Here is an 18,894-nt window from a genome sequence, read left to right on the forward strand (position 1 = left end):
TTATTTATTCTTTGAAGTGTTGATAAGATGTGCCTGAAAACCTCTGGGCCTGATGTCATTGAAAAGTGTCATTCTGGCTGGTATTTCTTTAATGGTTGTTCATCTATTTAGTTTTCTATTTATTTTTTTTTGAGAGTCTATTTTGGTCATTAAATTTTCTAAAGAATTCCCATTAGGCTTCAAAATTTATTTGTAGAAATTGTTCATAATATCCTCTTAATCATTTCAAATATCTCTAATTATGTCAATTTTTACTGTTAATATTGTTTGCTGGTATCTTTTCATTTTCCTTGCACAGGCTCTGGATTTCTAACATTTTCTTTTCAAAGAAACAACTTTCAGTTTTGCTGATATATTTCATAGTTTCTCTTATTTCATTAAGTTGTGCTATTATTATTACTTCCATTTTCTTGAGGTTTATTTTGTACTTTTTCTAACTTCTTGAGTTGAATGCTCAATTTGTCACTCCTTCTTGACATTTTTTCCATTAATGCATATGAAGCTTTAACGGTGCCTTTACATCTCCCTTTATTTGTAACCCACACTTCTGACATATAATTCTTCCTATAATTACAATTTTGATATACATTTATTACAAATTTGGAATTTCCATTATGATTTCTTCCTTAATTCCTGGGAAATGCATTTTTATGTTTTCATATATTTGCCTCTTTTAAGCTGTCCTTTTGCAGCTTTAATTTTAGAATTCTAATTTGATGACACAGAAATGTGGCCAGAGAATGTGTTCATGTATAATCTTTGAAATTTGCTGAGAATTTGTGACCTAGTACATGGTCAAATTTTGTGAATGTTCCACGTATACACAAAAATAAATATATTGCTTCTATTTATTCTGTACTACATCAAGCTTATTACTGTCATTGTTCAAATTTTCCATATACTTAACTAATCTTTAGTCAACCTGATCCATCAGAAGCAGTTAAAAATATATACTGTAATTGTGGGCCAACTTCTCATAACTTTGTAAGTTTTTGCTTAATATATTTTGAGGGTATATTGTGAAATATACATAAGTTCATGACACCTTCTTGGTGGTTCATTCCTTTATTATGTAGTGTTCCTTGTCCTATTTATACTTTTCCCCTTAAATTCTATTTTATTTGTTATTTATGTAATTTTCTTTTTGTTGGTATTAGCCTGGTATGTTTCTTTCCATCCTAGTATTTCAATCATGAGTTTTGTTTTAGGTATATATCCCTTGTGGATACAAACTGCTCCATCTTCCATTTATTAAATTTTTCTTGTCTTCTTTTCTTTTCCACGTAAGTTTTAAGCTCTTGGGTCTGCTTTCTTCCTTGTGAAAATCATGGAATTACGGAACTTGGCTTTGCGTAACTAGGAAAGGATAAGATTCTGAGACGCAAACCTCATTAAAAGGAAACTGGTGCCCCCAGAAGACAAATATACCAATGGCAATTTGGTGCATGGGAAACTCAGAGCATCTGTGTAAATGTGAATTTGTTTTGCTCTTGAGCCCCCAGTGAGGAAGAGTACACAAAAGGATCACTACTACTAACCTTTAGTTCAGAATGTTTTCACTCCTTAAAAGTGCTTTTGTATGACCTCTAGTTGGCCTGATTTAATAATTTTTCCTGTTGACTGAGTGTTAGGCTCTTTTTTTTCTTTTACGTGAAAACCCATATGAATTGTGTGTCAGAGAGTGGGCAATAGGGTAGTCTTTCTGTAGCATGACTGCAGGAGTTGCGTATTTCTCGAAAAAGTATTGAGTCTATGAAAAGAACACAGCTATACAGTTTCTACAGTATACACCTCTGATCAGATTGTGTGTCTTGAGAGATTTCTGGAAAAGTACTAAATCTCTCAGGTACTGGAATTTTTTTTTTTTTTTTTTGAGACAGAGTCTTGCTCTGTCACCCAGGCTGGCGTGCAGTGGCACAATCGTGGCTCACTACAACCTCTGCCTCCAGGATTCAAGCAATTCTCCTGCCTCAGCCTTCTGAGTAGCTGGGACTATAGGTGCGCACCACCACGCCCAGCTAAATTTTGTATTTTTAGTAGAGATGGGGTTTCACTATGTCCTCCAGGCTGATCTCAAACTCCTGGCCTCAAGTGATCCACTCACCTCGACCTCTCAAAGTGCTGGGATTATAGGCATGAGCCACCACACCCAGCTTTACATACTGGATTTCCTTTTTAAATTGCTGAAAGGCACCACTAAGTGCTTACATAATCCTGGACGAGGTGTTAAAATCTGCCCAGACAATTAAGAAATCAAGCCTAAACTCCACATGTTTTGAATATACCCATTTTCTCCCCAGATTAGGAAAAAAAAATACAGGTTCCACACTTAGTATGTTTACAAATATTTAACTTTAAACTTTAAATTTAAACTTTTTAAACTTTTAAACAATTTAAACTTTTAATTTTCACAAATGTGTCAGATATTAAATTAGGGTCTAGAGGACTAAATTGTAAAATAGTTTTCTACCTGGAATAGTACCTTCCATATAGCTTATTCAATTGAAATAGAAAACATTTGGTTTCTTAGAAAAGAATGGATAAACAATTGTATAAAAACAACTACATTATAAATTTAAATAGCATTCCTTCTTTTTTTTTTTTTTGAGATGGAGTCTCACTCTGTTGCCCAGGCTGGAGTGCAGTGGTGGGATCTCAGCTCACCACAACCTCCGCCTCCCAGGTTCAATGGATTCCCCTGCCTCAGCCTCTAGGGTAGCTGGGATTACAGGCATGCACCACCATACCCGGCTAATTTTTGTATTTTGTGGAGTTGGGGTTTCACCATGTTGGCCAGGCTGGTCTCAAACTCCTGACTTCAAGTGATTTGCCTGCCTTGGCCTCCCAAAGTGCTGGGATTGCAGGCGTGAGCCACTGCGCCCAGCTCTACTTTGTAATAATTCTTTTCAAAGTGTCTTTCAAAAAAAAGTTCTTAAAAAAATGAAAAATCTAATTTTAGTTTAAAGACCTCTCAGCGTCCCTGCTGAGTTATAAGATAAAAGGAGATGCCCATTGAAGGCAGGACCTATCAATTCTCAATCCTTTTATTTAGTAAAAAAGTAACCCGACACAGTCTCAAAAAGTTTTAAGCAACTTTCTGTACTAATACAGCAATGTGTCACTTACCTACAGGGATACAGTCTAAGAAAGGTGTCATTAGGCAATTTCCCCCCTGTGTGAACATCATAGAGTGTACTTAACAATAGTATTGCCTACTATACACCTAGGTTATATGGTACAGCCTATGGCTCCTCGGCTACGAACCTGTAGAGCATGTTACTGCACTGAATACTGTAGGCAACTATAACACAATGGTTAAGGATTTGTGTATCTAAACATAGAAAAGGCAAAGTAAAAATACAGTATTATAATCTATAATCTTACAGAACCACTGTTGTACATGGGGTCCACTGCTGACCAATTATATGGTCATTATGTGGTGCCATTATGGGGTGCATGACTGTACTGTGAGGTAGACTTAGAAGGCTATGGTATTCCTCAATAAAATAAATACCAAAGATTTAAATTTCATTTTCCTTAATACTCATAGTTAATGTAAAACAAACTCTGTAATGTTTTACATTAGTACTGTTTGAAAGTTTTCAGTCTAAAAGATGACTTTATGACTTTTCTTTGATTAAACCACAAGGTAGAAAAAAGATACAAATACAGAATTTTAATAAACATAAGATTTTTCTGCCTTTAAAAGGCTAAAATTAAACTTTCTAATATAGGTTATTTTCTTGTTACCTGTATTATTAATACTTAGGATTATTTACACATAAACATGGGTGAACAACTAAATCAAGCTATGATTAAACAGCCAGTGTCTATACTGGTGTTGGTTTTCATAAATCTCAGACAATACTGAAAATTATATGAATTTACAGAATATTCTTACGCTATCTGGTAAAGTTTTAATACTCTATAGGATTACAGAGTATTGAAAACATTTCTACAAAAAATTAAAATTCAGACACAGAAAACATAAAAGTCCCTAACATATGATTCTTTTATTTATTTTATTTTTTTGAGACAGAGTCTCGCTCTGTTGCCCAGGCTGGAGTGCAATGGTGTGATCTCAGCTCACTGCAACCTCTGCCTCCTGGGTTTAAGCGATTCTCCTACCTCAGCCTCCCAAGTAGCTGGGATTATAGGCACCTGCCACCACACCCGGCTAATTTTTTGTATTTTTAGTAGAGACAGAGTATCGCTATGTTGGCCAGGCGGGTCTCAAACGCCTGACCTTAAGTGATCTGCCTGCCTCGGCCTCCCAAAGTGCTGGGACACAGGCATGAGCCATTGTGCCTGGCCTGATTCATATGTTTTTAAACCTATGTATCTCTGACCGTACCTTAACATGTTTGCTCTTCGTAACACTCAGGATGAAATAAATCAGTTAATGTTTACATATTAAACATGCTTGATAGAACTGTTTTAAAAACTAATTTTAAAGTTTTAAATAATACTGTTATTAAACACTGATCTATTACAACATGCATATAAAAGTATATTGAAAACTAATAAACACTTGTATATAATAGAGGAGGGAGCCTGATTAACTCACAGAAAATTTTTTTTTTCCTCTGGGTATGAAGTCCATTTATAACCAGGTAATATTTTTTTGCCCTCTATAGAGTCTGTCCAGGAGTCCAAAATTATTGTCCGCATCAGAGAACATTTTCTTTTCAAAGGTCTATTAACATTTATAAATATAACTTCATTATGCTTTTGTGTAATCATGACTATACACTGTGGTAAACATAATAAGAGTTCTCATTTCTAGAGGACCTAAAATTTGTAATGGTCTTTCTGTTATAGTCAGTATTAATTTCTATTACTTTGGCTAATAAGAAGGTTGGGCGGCTTCTTATTTTCTCTCTGCTCTTTATCTTATCAAATAACTAGTCTCCTCTGCTAAGCCTTTCAGCCTTTGCCTCTCTTCAAGATTAGGCTCCAAATTCAGAGCCTACTTTGCAGTACACCACCTGCACCCTAACTGCCTTTAGTCTTTCCTAGAGGGCTGCTACTTGGTAGCATCAATCACTTTACTTTCTTATCTTGCTTGTATAACCATGGCTTGACTCACACACAGAGGTTATTCTAAAAATAACAATGGCCGAGTATACTCTAAGTTTTCTAATATGCTCAATGATATTTAAAGAGCTGTTCTATTTGTCAGGACCACCGAGTTCAAAAATGTCAAAACAGAGGGTAGTTCCTGCCTTCCGCCCTGAGGACCATTAAAAGTCAATTTTATTTATACTAAAAAATGTCAATCATATGAAAAGGTTTTATCTATAGTATTTATCTTTACAGGATGAGTGAAAGCATATGCTAAGACTGACAAGACTGTCAGCAAAAGACTTCTAAAGCAGTGATCCCCAACCTTTTTGGCACCAGGGACTGATTCCATGGAAGACAATTTTTCCACAGATCAGGGGTTATGGGGTAGAGGGAATGGTTTCGGGATGATTCAAGTGCATTACATTTATTGTGCACTTCATTTCTATTATTATTATATTGTAATATATAATGAAATACATATACAGCTCACCATAATGTAGAATCAGTGGGAGCCCTGAGCTTGCTTTCCTGCAACTAGAAGGTCCCATCTGGGGGTGATGAAAGACAGTGACAGATCATTGGGCATTAGATTCTCGTAAGGAGCACACAACCTAGATCCCTCATGATCAGTTTACAATAGGGTTCATGTTACTATGAGAATCTAATGCTGCTGCTCATCTGATAGGAAGCGGAGCTCAGGTGGTAATATAAGTGATGGAGAGCAGTTGTACATACAGATGAAGCTTCGCTTGCTTGCCCACCACTCACCGCCTGCTGTGCAGCCCTGTTCCAGAGCTATCTAAAAGCCTCCCGTACCAAAAACAACTAATGAGATTAAAAAAAAATTGTAGGATAGTGGTTAGCCTGCCCACTTGTTAACAGGAGGGCCTTGCTTCTGCCTTCATTTGCTCCTAACTAAGCTATAGTATATCTTATAAGAGACCTATCTTAGCCTCTACTACATAAAGATTCAACCTCTCAAATGGACATAAAAACTACAAAACATTTAAGGCAGAATGACGGTATGGATAGTTTCTTACTGCCAGGAACTTTTTTTAAAAAAATGACCAAAAGTCCTAACTAGAGGCCTCTTCACGCAATGCAGAGACCAAGCAAAATTGTGAATTTTCTTTTCTCCATGAAAAAGAATGGCCTAATGACCACCCTAGGGTCAACAGTACATGACTGTGGGTAACCTCACCCTGGTAACTGCTAGCCACTGAGTATTCCATCTGATCATTCTGGTCATTGAGTCTCAGATGGAAAGCGAGAAGCATATTATTCTAAAGGACTGGGTAACCCTAAAGCCTGTATCTAGTTAGTGTTGTTATACACTTTTCTGTGAGAACTTAAGAGATCCAAAAATATATTCTTTTAACCATCATGGTAATACTCATGGTACTTAAATGTTTTGAAATGTTGTTCCGCTTTTACATGCTACATAGTACGGAGGGAGGAATCCCTATAATACCAGTGCCTTTTATTTGGTATAAGTTGAACAATTAGAAGTAAAATTCTCCCTTAAAATTTCTGAGTATGACCTTGAACTAACCTTAAAGAACAGATACTTTTCCACTCCATTAAAAATTAAACAACCCAGGTATCTCAGCACTACATTTAGCAAGTAGTATCCCTGGATTATTTCGCTCTGCTAACAAGGGAACTATACTGTTGGGCATTAGTATTTACAATCACACTCCAGGTAGCACAAAAATGTGGCACTTTGTTTCTAGGGGAAACTTCTGTCTTTAAGAAGGAAGATACGATAATTTACAAAGACACTCATTTTATTTATAGAACCTCTGCCTACCTGTAGTTGCCACATGACTGGCCTATCTCCAACTATAAAGTTTATATCATCTGGCTGGGCGTAGTGGCTCACGCCTGTAATCCCTGCACTTTGGAAGGCTGAGGCAGGCAGATCACCTGAGGTTGGGAGTTCGAGACCAGCCTGGCCAACATGGCAAAAAAACCTGTCTCTATTAAAAAATACAAAAATTGGCCAGGCGTGGTGTTGGGCGCCTGTAATCCCAGCTACTCGGGAGGCTGAGGCACAATAATTGCTTGAACCCAGGATGTAGAAGTTGCAGTGGGCCAAAAAAAAAAAGTGTCTAAAAAACAAAAAAAAAACTTTATATCAAACTTGCCAAGTATTATTTCCGGACTATCCCTAAGGAAAAGTCTGACCAGATTCATGTAACAAAACACAATGGTTCTGGATAATAATATTCCCATTGGATGGGGTCACAGGCTCTATTACAGAGATGAAAGATCTAACCTTGTAATGATAAGCACTTTTCTAAACCTGTTCACCAATGAAATGATAGGCTATAGAATTATGCTCCAAATAATCATAGCTTTAGATTTCACTTTAGCTAGCTCTTACTGGCAAGGAATACAGCACCTGTATCCCTGAAAAATCCAGACCTTTCCCATGACTTACCAAATCTATATCAGAAGTTGAAAGTAACATCAGGCCCAAAACTGGCGTATACTTAGGTGTGAAGGCCTTTTTAGGAATCCTAGTATACCACGTAAGGTATAGAGATGCTGGAAGGCTTCTTTCAGTGCAGCAGTAAAGCTTACAAAATGTTGCATATTTTTCATGATATAGGTAATGTATTACAAATATTTTCACTTGTATATTAAGTAGTAAACACTAAAAATACACCAAAAAATATGAAGAATGTACAAGGAGGACTGTAAATTTAAGATAAAGTTGTTGCTCAAGGGGCAACAAAGGGAAATGAAAATGCAAAACATTACATGTCTCACATTCTCTCTGGTACTATTTTGTGCCTTTTTCTTATTCCTATGGTAAGTTTTAAGCTTCTCAAAGCTGCTTTTACCTTCCTCGTGGTATTAATTAATGAAATTTCAGAGCTTAATCCTGAAAGTTCATGTTCTAACTGCTGGTGAAAGCAAGTTTACAAAGATTCATAAAAGGAGAGATACTATTAGAAAGCCAAGTGTGATAAAGTGAATGGAGAATGATATAAAAGCATCAATCCCATATTCCCGTGTGGAGATTTCACTGAAAATGTTTAATCCTGCTGTTTTCATTATTACAATGTCTTTAGAAATGCTATTTGTTCGGGAGGCGGAGGCAGGAGAATCACTTGAACCCAGGTGGCAGAGGTTGCAGTGAGCCAAGACCGTGCCATTGCACTCCAGCCTGGGCGACAGAGCGAAACTCCGTCTCAAAAAAAAAAAAAAAATTCTATTAAGACATCCAGATTTTTGAAATAGCTGTCATGTCCTGAGAAATGTGGACCTGTAAGTCTTAAAAGTATATAAGTCTTACTGGTTGTTTTATTTTGTAACTTTTTTGCCCTGATAATATTAAACTGACACCTCTGCATTCTAAAAAGTAGATAACCTTGGGAAGTTTCTCTGTTAAGCAAGAAGAGCTTTGGGATTTTCCTCTCCTCTTCCACATAAGGTAGAATAAAACTTTTGAATTCTTTAGTCAACCAAAAGGTTTCTATATTTGTTTCATTTAAATTAACAAATATAGCTGGAGTTTTAAAAATCCAATCTGATAAAGTCTTATTAGGTATATTAGGTAAATTAAATCAGTTTATACTTGTTATTACTGACATATTTCTCCCCTCCTTTCTCTTCCTTTTTCCTTCCCTTTCTGCCATTTGTCAGATTTATAAAGTAGTCTAGGTTCCTCCCTGCCTCCCTTTGATCTCTGCTCTTTGAGAGCAACAAGTTGGTTTTCTTTTGGTGGTTACCTTTTTAATATACATGAAAAGGAATATTCAGTATTCCTTTCCTATGCCTGAAGATTACAAGGACTGCCATAATTTTAAATTACTCACTAAACATCTCTGCTTTCCCCTTCCATATTATTACTGTCATCTAGTTAAGTTCCACGTTAATAAAACTTTTTAATTAAAAAAATTTTAAATCATTCATGACTTTTTTGTGTTTATAGTCAATAGTAAATTTACTGTCATATTTTTCAATTTTTGTGCTCACCGTTGCCTTCTGTATCCCACTCCATTCTTATGGGTTCAATTTCCTTCCTCCTGAAGAACATCCTTGAGTAGTTTTTTTCAAAATGAAGGTCACTGAGTGGTAAGTTATCCTGGTCTCTAAACAAAAATGTCTTTCTTTCATCGACAGTCTTGGGTGTATTTAACTTGGTATAAAATTCTAGATTCAATGTCATTTTTCTTTCAGCACTTTAATTTTTCTCTACTGTCTTCTGGTATTAATGGTTGATATCTGTTAGAAATCTGCTAACAGTCAAACCGCTGTGCCTTCCCGGTATATCTGTCTTTCTTATCCCTTAGTGGCTTTTAGGTTTTCTCTGAATGCCCACAGTTATGGCATGAGGTACTGAAGTGTAGATTTATCTTTCTTTATCCTGCTTGGCAGTTGTGGCATACTTTTCAGCTGAGGATTTGAGATTTCCTTCAATTCTTTGCAATCCAGTTTCTCTACCATTCCCTCCATTTTCTTCTTTGGAAATCCTACTAGACAGATGTTGGAAATTCCCAATCTATTCATCATGGCTTTTAACTGCTCCTTCACTTAAAAAAAAAAAAAAAAAAAAAAAAAACCGTGCTGCTTGCTGGATGAAGTTCTCATCACCTTCTTCAGTTCACTAGGTCTTTGTTCATCTATGTCCACTGTATAGTTTAATTCTGTGTGCTGAGTTTTGGTTTCAATGATTATATTTTTCATTTCCAAGACTCCCGAATAGTTGTATTGACTGTCCTACTTCATTTCAGCCTGCTTCTGTTTCATGATTTCTTGTTCCTTTTCAATGGATTAGTTATCTCATCAATTATCTTTTTGAGTATCCAAAACATATATGAAGTCTTGGTCAGGCTATATATTTCATCTGGAATAAATATATGTCTATCCCAATAGTTGATTTTGCTGGTGATCCTTCTTGGCATTAGATTTATAGATTTTGGAATTTTAATTTATCAGAGTTTTGAACCGGAGCCTTTTCTTTTGGGATGTTTGTTTACTTCCTTTCCCCTCCCTCTCTGTGTACATCCTTCCCTTTCTAGCAGTTTTGCATCTGCTTCTACCAGGGCCCCTGAGTCCAAAAGTCTAGAAGTCTTATGATGACTTCTTAGAGCAGCTGTTTCGTAAGTATACTTAGCATATCACATATCTGGTCACTGAGCAAGCAGATGGACACAAAGCTGTCTTTGTTATCCCTAGGCTCACAACTTCCTATAAAACCATAGCCCTTGGCAGAAGACTGGCAATATTTTTTCTTAGTTTCTTTCCAAAAGTGGATAAAAGTTCCACCCTAGTCCTTGGCTTCAAGAAGCGAAACTGGCTCTGGCCCCTTGTCTCACATGGTGCACATTTAGTCTCTGTTACTTGTAGCCAAATTCCTGGATACCACCACCTGCCTTGGTAGAGAGTCCAGCAGGCCCAGGCTGCAGTTTTGCTCACTACTTGGCATTTCTGGTCCATGAAGATATTTATCTTGTTTGTGGAAGCCCAGCCTTGTATCTTTTGTTTTCTCGTTTATATTTTACCCGTCATTGCTATGTGTTTGGAGCAAAGGGAGTGAGTCGAAACATAAACTCAATGTGCCATCTTGACTAGAAACTTTACATAATCTTGTAGCATTATATTTGAACAAAATTTACTTTTTAAAATGTATAAATAAGATTAACAAGGAACTTTTAAACCCCTTACTTGTACCTAATAATTATGAAATATTATTTTCATATACAAATTAAATCCTGAAGTTTAAAATATATAGACATAAAAGTAATTAAACTGCATTTATTCCAAAATTAGTCTACAAAACAGACTTAATGTAGAACTACTTTCACCTTTGAAATCAAATTAGTCCTACTTGTGAAAGGAAGAAATGGGACTTTCAAAGTAACATTAATCAGCTTTAACCCAAAGTAAAAATAGGAAACATTTCTATTCAATTTAAGTTAGAAAGGCTGTCAGCTAAACAGAAATAAAACAAGACCATTTCTCATTATGCTTAGTGAGAAAGAAAAACTTATACCTTTTCACTTGTTAAAAATTTTGCAAAATATACATGCTCTCCTCCTGTTTTCAATTCTTCCATCTTTTTTCTTGAGGCCTGAGTATCATCTAATTTGTAACTCTTAAAAACAGCTAAAACTTCTTCAGAATACTGCAAAATAAAAATATTAGTTTTATTCGACATTGTTACCCAAATTTGTTTAGTGCTTTCCTGCATCAAAATGTCTAGAATTTACTCTCAATCATGTATTGTATATTGTAAGGCATATTGTATATTGTAAGGCACGCTAACAATAAAAATTATGGGAATAAAAACTATTGTGGATATTTCACTTGTTGTAAAAGTAGGAACAAGTTCCCTACTCCTAAAGAAATGTGATTTCTTGGCCAGTCTCAGTGGCTCATGCCTGTAATCCCAGCACTTTGGGAGGCTGAGGTGGGTGGGTAACTTGAGATCAGGAGTTTGAGACCAGCCTGGCCAACATGGTGAAACCCTGTCTCAACTAAAAATACAAAAATTAGCCGGGATGGTGGCGGGCACCTGTAGTCCCAGCTACTCGGGAGACTGAGGCTAAAGGATCCCTTGAACCTGAGAGGCTCCGTCTCCAAAAAAAAAGAAATATGATTTAAGAAGTTTGTGTAAGGGACAAACAGAAAAGGGAACACTTTTAAGAGTGTATAGGAATTTACCAGTGAAATTGTTTAACTACCTGTAGAAACTCTTACGTATTTCTTGTGCTAAAGATTGAGCAAATAAATTCCATCAAATTCTGTCCAGTTAGAAGACAATTCCAGATTATTTCTCACTAACCACTTAATCTGAATTTGGATGGTGCTGCCCCCACAAAACTTTGCATATAAAACAAAAGCTATTAAAAATAACATAACACACACCACGCTACTTTGAGAACTACCTACTTATATTTTGATTACAGCAAAAAAGGACAACTGATTTTTAAGTAGCCAAGAAAATATAAAATTATTCTAAAACAGGATTGGCAAACTTCTTCCATAAAGGACCAGAGGGTAAGTATTTCAGGCTTTGTGGCCTTTATAGTCTCAGTTGCAACTACTCAGCTGTGCCATAATATCGCAAAAACAGCCACAGGTAAGTGGATGGTCATGGTAGTATTCCAATAAACCTTTGTTTCAAGCAGTAGGTCAGATCTGGCCCAGGGCCATGACTTGAGGACTTCTGTTTCAACAAGACAGCTAAAATAATTTTGTACAAAGATAGAATATATTCTGCAAAATATCATCAATTGATGTTGATAACACTCATTATATTCCAAAAAAGCAAGGCTGTAATGACTTTTAAATATCCGATTCTTATACACTACTTGAAAATAATAGCGGTTTAAATATTAATTTATAATTTAGCTTGTTATGAAATTGGTATAAAAATGTAAGAGGTAGAATAAAATAGTGAAAAGTATGTTAGACAAGAGTAAGTTTTAGCTCTATCACTGGCTATAAAATACTAGGCTTCTGAGAGTCTATCACTGGCAACTCACCTTGAGAAAAGTTTTCCATGAAATCTTCTCATAGCATTGCACAGGATTCCTGAAGTAATCCTGAAGTGACCAGAATTTTCGATACAGGTTGTAATCAATTGGAATAGAGCTAATAAAATAAATGTTACATTAAATAAATCATTTAAATTCTTTTACAAATATCTAAATATTCTTAGCTTTGGTCACAAACCATTTTCAGAAGCTAATGAAAGTTATCAGAAAAGTACACATTCACAAATACTTATATAAACTTTTACAAATCATTTTAGGGAACTCACAGACCCCAATAGACTCTCTTTATCTACACTGGTGGAGCCCTGAATTCTGGTAGGACACATGGTTATTCAGAATTAAAGATTATGTTTCCCAACCAATCTTGCTGCTAGTATGATCATGTGATTAAATTCTGGCCAATCAGTTGGGAGTAGAATTCATATGTGCAACTTTTGGGCCATATTTTATCACTGGCCTTTTCCTCTTCCTGCTGGCTAGAATGCAGATGTGAGAGTGAGCCACCTTGCACTACAGGAAAAAGAGCAAACACCAAGAGATGATGGAAGAAGAAGGTAGAAGAAACCTGGGTCTAGGCAATCTCACTGAGCAGCGCTCCCTTACCAGCCTTGGACTGCCTGCTTCTAGACTTCGATATGAGGGGGAAAAAATCAACTTTTATGTTGTTTAAACCGATGTTAATCTGAATCTATGTTAAAAGTCACTAACTAATAATATTATATCCTAAGAAGCATTAGTATGAGATAAACATATATGGTACATATCAAGTTAGCATCACAAAAATAAGCCCTTTCTCTAGTGACTTTATTATGGCACTACTAATTCAACTTCTAATCATGATATGTCACACATCTACAGTGTCAATACATACTCTTCTATTTTATTTTATTTATTTATTTTTTTAAAGGAGTCTCGCTCGGTCACCCAGGCTGGAGTAGAGGGCAGGTTTGTGATCTCGGCTCACTGCAAGCTCTGCCTCCCAGGTTCAAAATGATTCTCCTGCCTCAGCCTCCTGAGTAGCTGGGACTACAGGTGCCCGCCACCACGCCCAGCTGATTTTTTGTATTTTTAGTAGAGACAGGGTTTCATCGTGTTAGCCAGGATGGTCTCAAGCTCCTGACTTCGTGACCCGCCCACCTCAGCCTCCCAAAGTGCTGGGATTACAGGCGTGAGCCACTGCGCAGCCTATTCTTTTAATTTTTAAAACAGCTAATATCTGATAAATGGCTAGTATGTGAGGCACGTGAAAATCAACAGTGAAGAACACTGACAACTTTTAACTAACCAAAATCTAAATCCAGTTCTTGCCAAAGCTTTCACCAAGAATTAGTAGTATCTGAAAGAATCTAATGGGTAGGTTTACTTTCACTCTTCCTAAACTTTTCCTTAGTAACAACTCTGAAAGTAGGAACACAATGATCTGCACATTAACCTCTCTCTATAATTAAAGCAGCTTAACTGATTTACAACAATAAGATTATACCTCTGGGTTTTCTATGAATTGGGTTTTTACAAAAAAGCCACAGCCTGGGTGTGGTGGTTCATGCCTATAATCCCAGTGCTTTGGGAGGCTGAGGCAGGCAGATCACAAGGTCAGGAGTTCGAGACCAGTCTGATCAATATGATGAAACCCCACCTTTACTGAAAATACAAAAACTACCCAGGCGTGGTGGTGCATGCCTGTAATCCCAGCTTCTCAGGAGGCTGAGGCAGAAGAATCACTTGAACCCAGGAGGTAGAGCTTGCAGTGAGCTGAGACTGCGGCACTGCACTCCAGCCTGGGTGACAGAGCAAGACTCCGTCTCAAAAAACAAACCAAAGACAAAACAAAACAAAACAGAACAAAAAGCCACAAAAAGAACATTACCTAAAACGTTAAATAGAGAAAAGAAACAGCACTATATAAATTATTTACATCCATGAAAGAACAAGAACCAATATTTGTATAGTTCCATATTTGATAAAGAATGTTTTTGAAGTGCATGTGCACACACACACACTAACAAAATGTTACTCAGTTACAACATGTAAGATTGAATATAATAAATACCTCTTGAAATGTAGTACCAGGAAAGTTTGTCTCTTAAAAATGGGGCTAGCTCTAACAGAGAATGAGAATCACGCAACCATTATATGTCCCTTTTGTCTCAATTGATAAGAACTTCACATCTAATTTAATGCTTGATACCAACAACAATGTTACTCCAAGTTGCTAATTACCATCTCCTACCTGTAAAGGCTTTTGATCTCTTCCCTTTTATCTTTAATTGGCTTGGTGGGTATCTGAGGTGTCTTACAGAATAAATTTTGAAGTTGTGTTAAATATTACTGTTAGGCAGTTTTTATAGTTGAGGCATTAATATATTTTTAAAAATTTAAACTCTCCTCTCCTTAGATGCTATCCCTTGCTCTTTTCCTTCACAGCTGAATAAAATTCTTCAGAGTTGTCTATACTCCATGTCACCACTTCATTACCTTCCCATTTACTCTTCAACCCACTTGCAATTTGCCTTCCACCTTCACCACTCCACAGAAACTTTTGAATTTTCTGTTTATCCACACAAAGCAAATGTAACCATTTATTGTATTTGCAAATAATAACAAATCAGAGACCCAATTACTATGTAAAATAGAATGTCCTGTAACTATTTTAACCAAAATACTCTGGAAAACTTGATACAGTTTTTAAAATGTTGAGCTATTTTATAGGATGTTACACATTGAAATTTCTTTTTTTTTTTTTGAGGCGGAGTCTCGCTCTGTCGCCCGGACTGGAGTGCAGTGGCCAGATCTCAGCTCACTGCAAGCTCCGCCTCCCGGGTTTAAGCCATTCTCCTGCCTCAGCCTCCCGAGTAGCTGGGACTACAGGCGCCCACCACCTCGCCCGGCTAGTTTTGTATTTTAGTAAAGACGGGGTTTCACCGTGTTAGCCAGGATGGTCTTGATCTCCTGACCTCATGATCCGCCCGTCTCGGCCTCCCAAAGTGCTGGGATTACAGGCTTGAGCCACCGCGCCCGGCCTGAAATTTCTTAACAAAATGTTTACTGGTGTATTTCAGCCAAATCTGAATGGACTTCATATTGTAGGTACATGGGTAATGTGTTCCGCTTTGTAAATTACAGTGCCTAAGGCCATCTGCTGTTTACAAAGTAATTCCTCATATATTTTCTCCTTCTATTCAACATTAGTGACTGTGACAGAGAGAGGCAGCTGAGTGTTAAGTCTTATTTAAGTGATTTACAAACATAACCAATAGGGATGAACTGTCTATACAGTCTTAGGCAAAATCTAAGTAGACAAAACTGCATTGGTCAGTGTCTTTGGGGCCGTTTACACTTCAGGTGACTCATTATCTTGTAGCCTACTAACTTGCCCCAGAGCCCTGATGTTGCTCAGGCCAGACCCTAAAGCCTATTCCATCCATGCATAATGAGTAAATATGTCTCTAAAAAAAAAATAACGATAACAAATAATAGCTACTAGACACTGAATAGACAATATTCTAAGTGCTCTACACTTACCACTACATATAAACAATTAGTGCCTTAATAGACTATTTCTGATCATCGTCTTATTTAATCCTCTTACCTGTAGAGTGTAGGTGGCATTACTACATTTTAAAGATGTTGAAACATGACTAGGAAGTATTGGAGTTAAGCTTGGAGCCACACCACTTCTAATATTTCTTCTGGAGATGTGTTTGAATTTGAAATCTGGGATGCCAGAAATATAGGGCAGATACAGGAATCCCATCTTGATCTTCTAGACAGTAATGGAAATTCTTTCAATTATAACTAATGACTCTCATCACCTCAGACACCTGGAAGAGTGCCAGTGAAGGAAAATTTTCCTTAATACCTTCTCTTTTCTCTTGCTTATTGCTTCTAAGCCAGCGCTAGGAAGAAATTATGGCAGGTCTTCAAATAATGATGTTTCCTTCAATATTGTTTTATTGTAACGTTTATGAGGGGAAAAAAAAATGGATTCCTGGCTGGGGCCACGGTCTATGTGAAGTTTGTATATTCTCCCTATGTCTGTGTGGGTTTTCTCTAGGTAGTCAGACTCCCTCCTCCATTCCAAAGAGGTGTACATGAAAATAACTGGCATGTCTAAATGGTTCCAGGATGAGTGAGTGTGGGTGTGTGGGTATACACACCGTGAGCGGATGGCATCCTATACAGGGTTGGTTCCGCCCTGAGCTCTGAGCTGCTGTCACAGGCTCTGGTCACCCGCAACCTTAAACTGGAATAACTAGGCAAATAATTATCTTACTTGTTTTTATTAATCTTTCTCAAATGCATGCATAGTTCACATTTATTCAATGTTTAATAACAGAAGCATTTTCATCTTTATCTAGGAGATTGGTGATTGTTTTTGTGATTAGAAATAGGCCATAGGAACCTAACTTTTGTTTATTAGCCTATGGGAAAACTGGTTTCATCATACATCGTTTCACTTAATGTTGCAGTTTCTAGAACCCATCTATGCCACTGAGGATTGCTTCTGGAAAGAAAGCACAGGGCTATAGAGGAGGAGATAAGAAACAGTTTTAAGAGCAAGGGGAGAGAAGGAGGAAAGGCTTCTTAACCTGCTTATTTCATTAAAAGTTGGCCCAGTACACACAGGCACTGGGTCCACAAGTTTAATAGAAGGGACTAAGGGGAGGAGCTCCCACGGTTGCCTGTGGTTGGCTTTTCAAATGCTGGGATTATGCATAGGGTAGGCTATACAAACAATGAACTGTCTGTACTTAATATAGAAACCAGCGGATAAAGCCCATTAGTGATTTAGGATTTATTATTTTAAGTAATATACATGAAAATTACAAATGAAAGAAATTTCTTATAATTTCTTTCCTCCTTGCCTATATCCTCACTCCAGAGAGGATACTCAATAAATTAAGAGATTATCTCTGTAAGTCAAAAAGCTTAAGCTCTGAAAACTCACCACGTTGTTGGAGCTTCCTCATCTCCCATTTCACCTTCTTCTACATCCATTCCTTCTTCTCTATCTTCAGTGTGCTACATTGAAAAAAAATGTATAGCCTATCATGAAGCAGTCATCAGACAGGAGAAAAATACTAGAATAATAGGTCAGCTACATATTCCTAGGCAACCCCCAGTTAGAGAAGTCTAGTCACTAACTATCTAGACCTATAGTTAATCTGTAAGGCAATCATAATTTTACCTGACGGACAGAAGAACTCAAGAACAGTATGACAATGATATAACACAATCATGAAGACAGTAGAAAGTTTCAAATTTGCATTTCTAAACATAATCAATAGATTCCCTCTGGAATAAAGGCCTAAATGTTTTGGAAATGCACAAAGACAGTTCAACAATAAAATGAGCAAATAGCATGAATAGGTAATTCACAGAAGAAAAATAAATTCCAATCAACATATAATAAGTTCCTTAACACCAATAATGATCAAGAAAATGTAATTAAAACTAAGAAGACGTATTTTTCAAATATATACATCAATTAAGCCAATATTTTTTAAAAATTGATAATTCACACTGTTGGGGTGAGGCTGTGGGGAAAAAGGGCAGGCATTCTCCATGTGCCACTGGTGGCTGTATAAACTGGTATAACCTCTTTGAGAAGTAATCAGGAAATAGCTATTGAAATATGAAATATGCATATATTTTAACCCAGTAATTTTATTTACTGGAATTTATCCTAAAAAGACATCTGCATAATTGATGTAGATGATGCAGACTGATGCAATATTATACACTACCTGGACACTGTAACCTTTTTTTCCACTATCAGACATAATCTAAATGCCCACAGGCAGAGAAATGTGATATATCCACTCTGATATATCCATTTACCAAGGGCCATTTAAAAACTAAGATAAATCTAAATCTTAAAGGAAGAAAGTGAATTTCAGAATAGTATGAATGACCTCATTTTGGAGAAAAACAATATGTTTGTACATATACCCAAAAAGTCCTGGTATGGTGAGACACAGAATGCTATGAGTGGTTATAGAAATAATAAAAATTTATAGAAAAAATACATATTCTGCAAAAAATAACCCAATGTTTAAAACAGAAAGTACATCTATTCTATAATCTACCTTATGATTAACACTATCAAAACAGAAAGTACAGCTACTTTGTTAATGCACTTTAATAGAAAGCTATGCCATAATCTACCATGGTCTACCTTGGATTACAGAATAACTGTACTTTCTATTTTAAACACTGCTTGAATTTTTTACATACAAAACATTATTTCTTTAAGTTGGAAATAAAATCAAAAGTTTTAAATTTTTTATGAGTTTTAGGCCCGTTTACATGA

At 36.5% G+C, this 18,894-nt stretch overlaps 1 protein-coding gene across 4 annotated transcripts in view; it reads right to left on the bottom strand.

Annotated features, from left to right (window-relative positions):
- THOC1 (THO complex subunit 1) overlaps positions 1-18,894 on the bottom strand; it is a 54,934-nt gene that overhangs the window by 21,272 nt on the left and 14,768 nt on the right. For all 4 annotated transcript variants that reach the window (XM_017873532.1, XM_017873534.1, XM_017873535.1 and 1 more), the window contains 3 exons: positions 17,530-17,603; positions 12,570-12,678; positions 11,075-11,206 (listed from right to left, as the gene is read on the bottom strand). In XM_017873532.1, the coding sequence (XP_017729021.1) occupies positions 11,075-11,206; positions 12,570-12,678; positions 17,530-17,603 (315 nt within the window). The remainder of the gene's footprint in view (positions 1-11,074; positions 11,207-12,569; positions 12,679-17,529; positions 17,604-18,894) is intronic.

This window comes from Rhinopithecus bieti, unplaced genomic scaffold (assembly GCF_001698545.2).
Source record: "Rhinopithecus bieti isolate Rb0 unplaced genomic scaffold, ASM169854v2 scaffold_6946, whole genome shotgun sequence".
In the NCBI taxonomy this organism is placed as follows: Eukaryota; Metazoa; Chordata; class Mammalia; order Primates; family Cercopithecidae; genus Rhinopithecus; species Rhinopithecus bieti.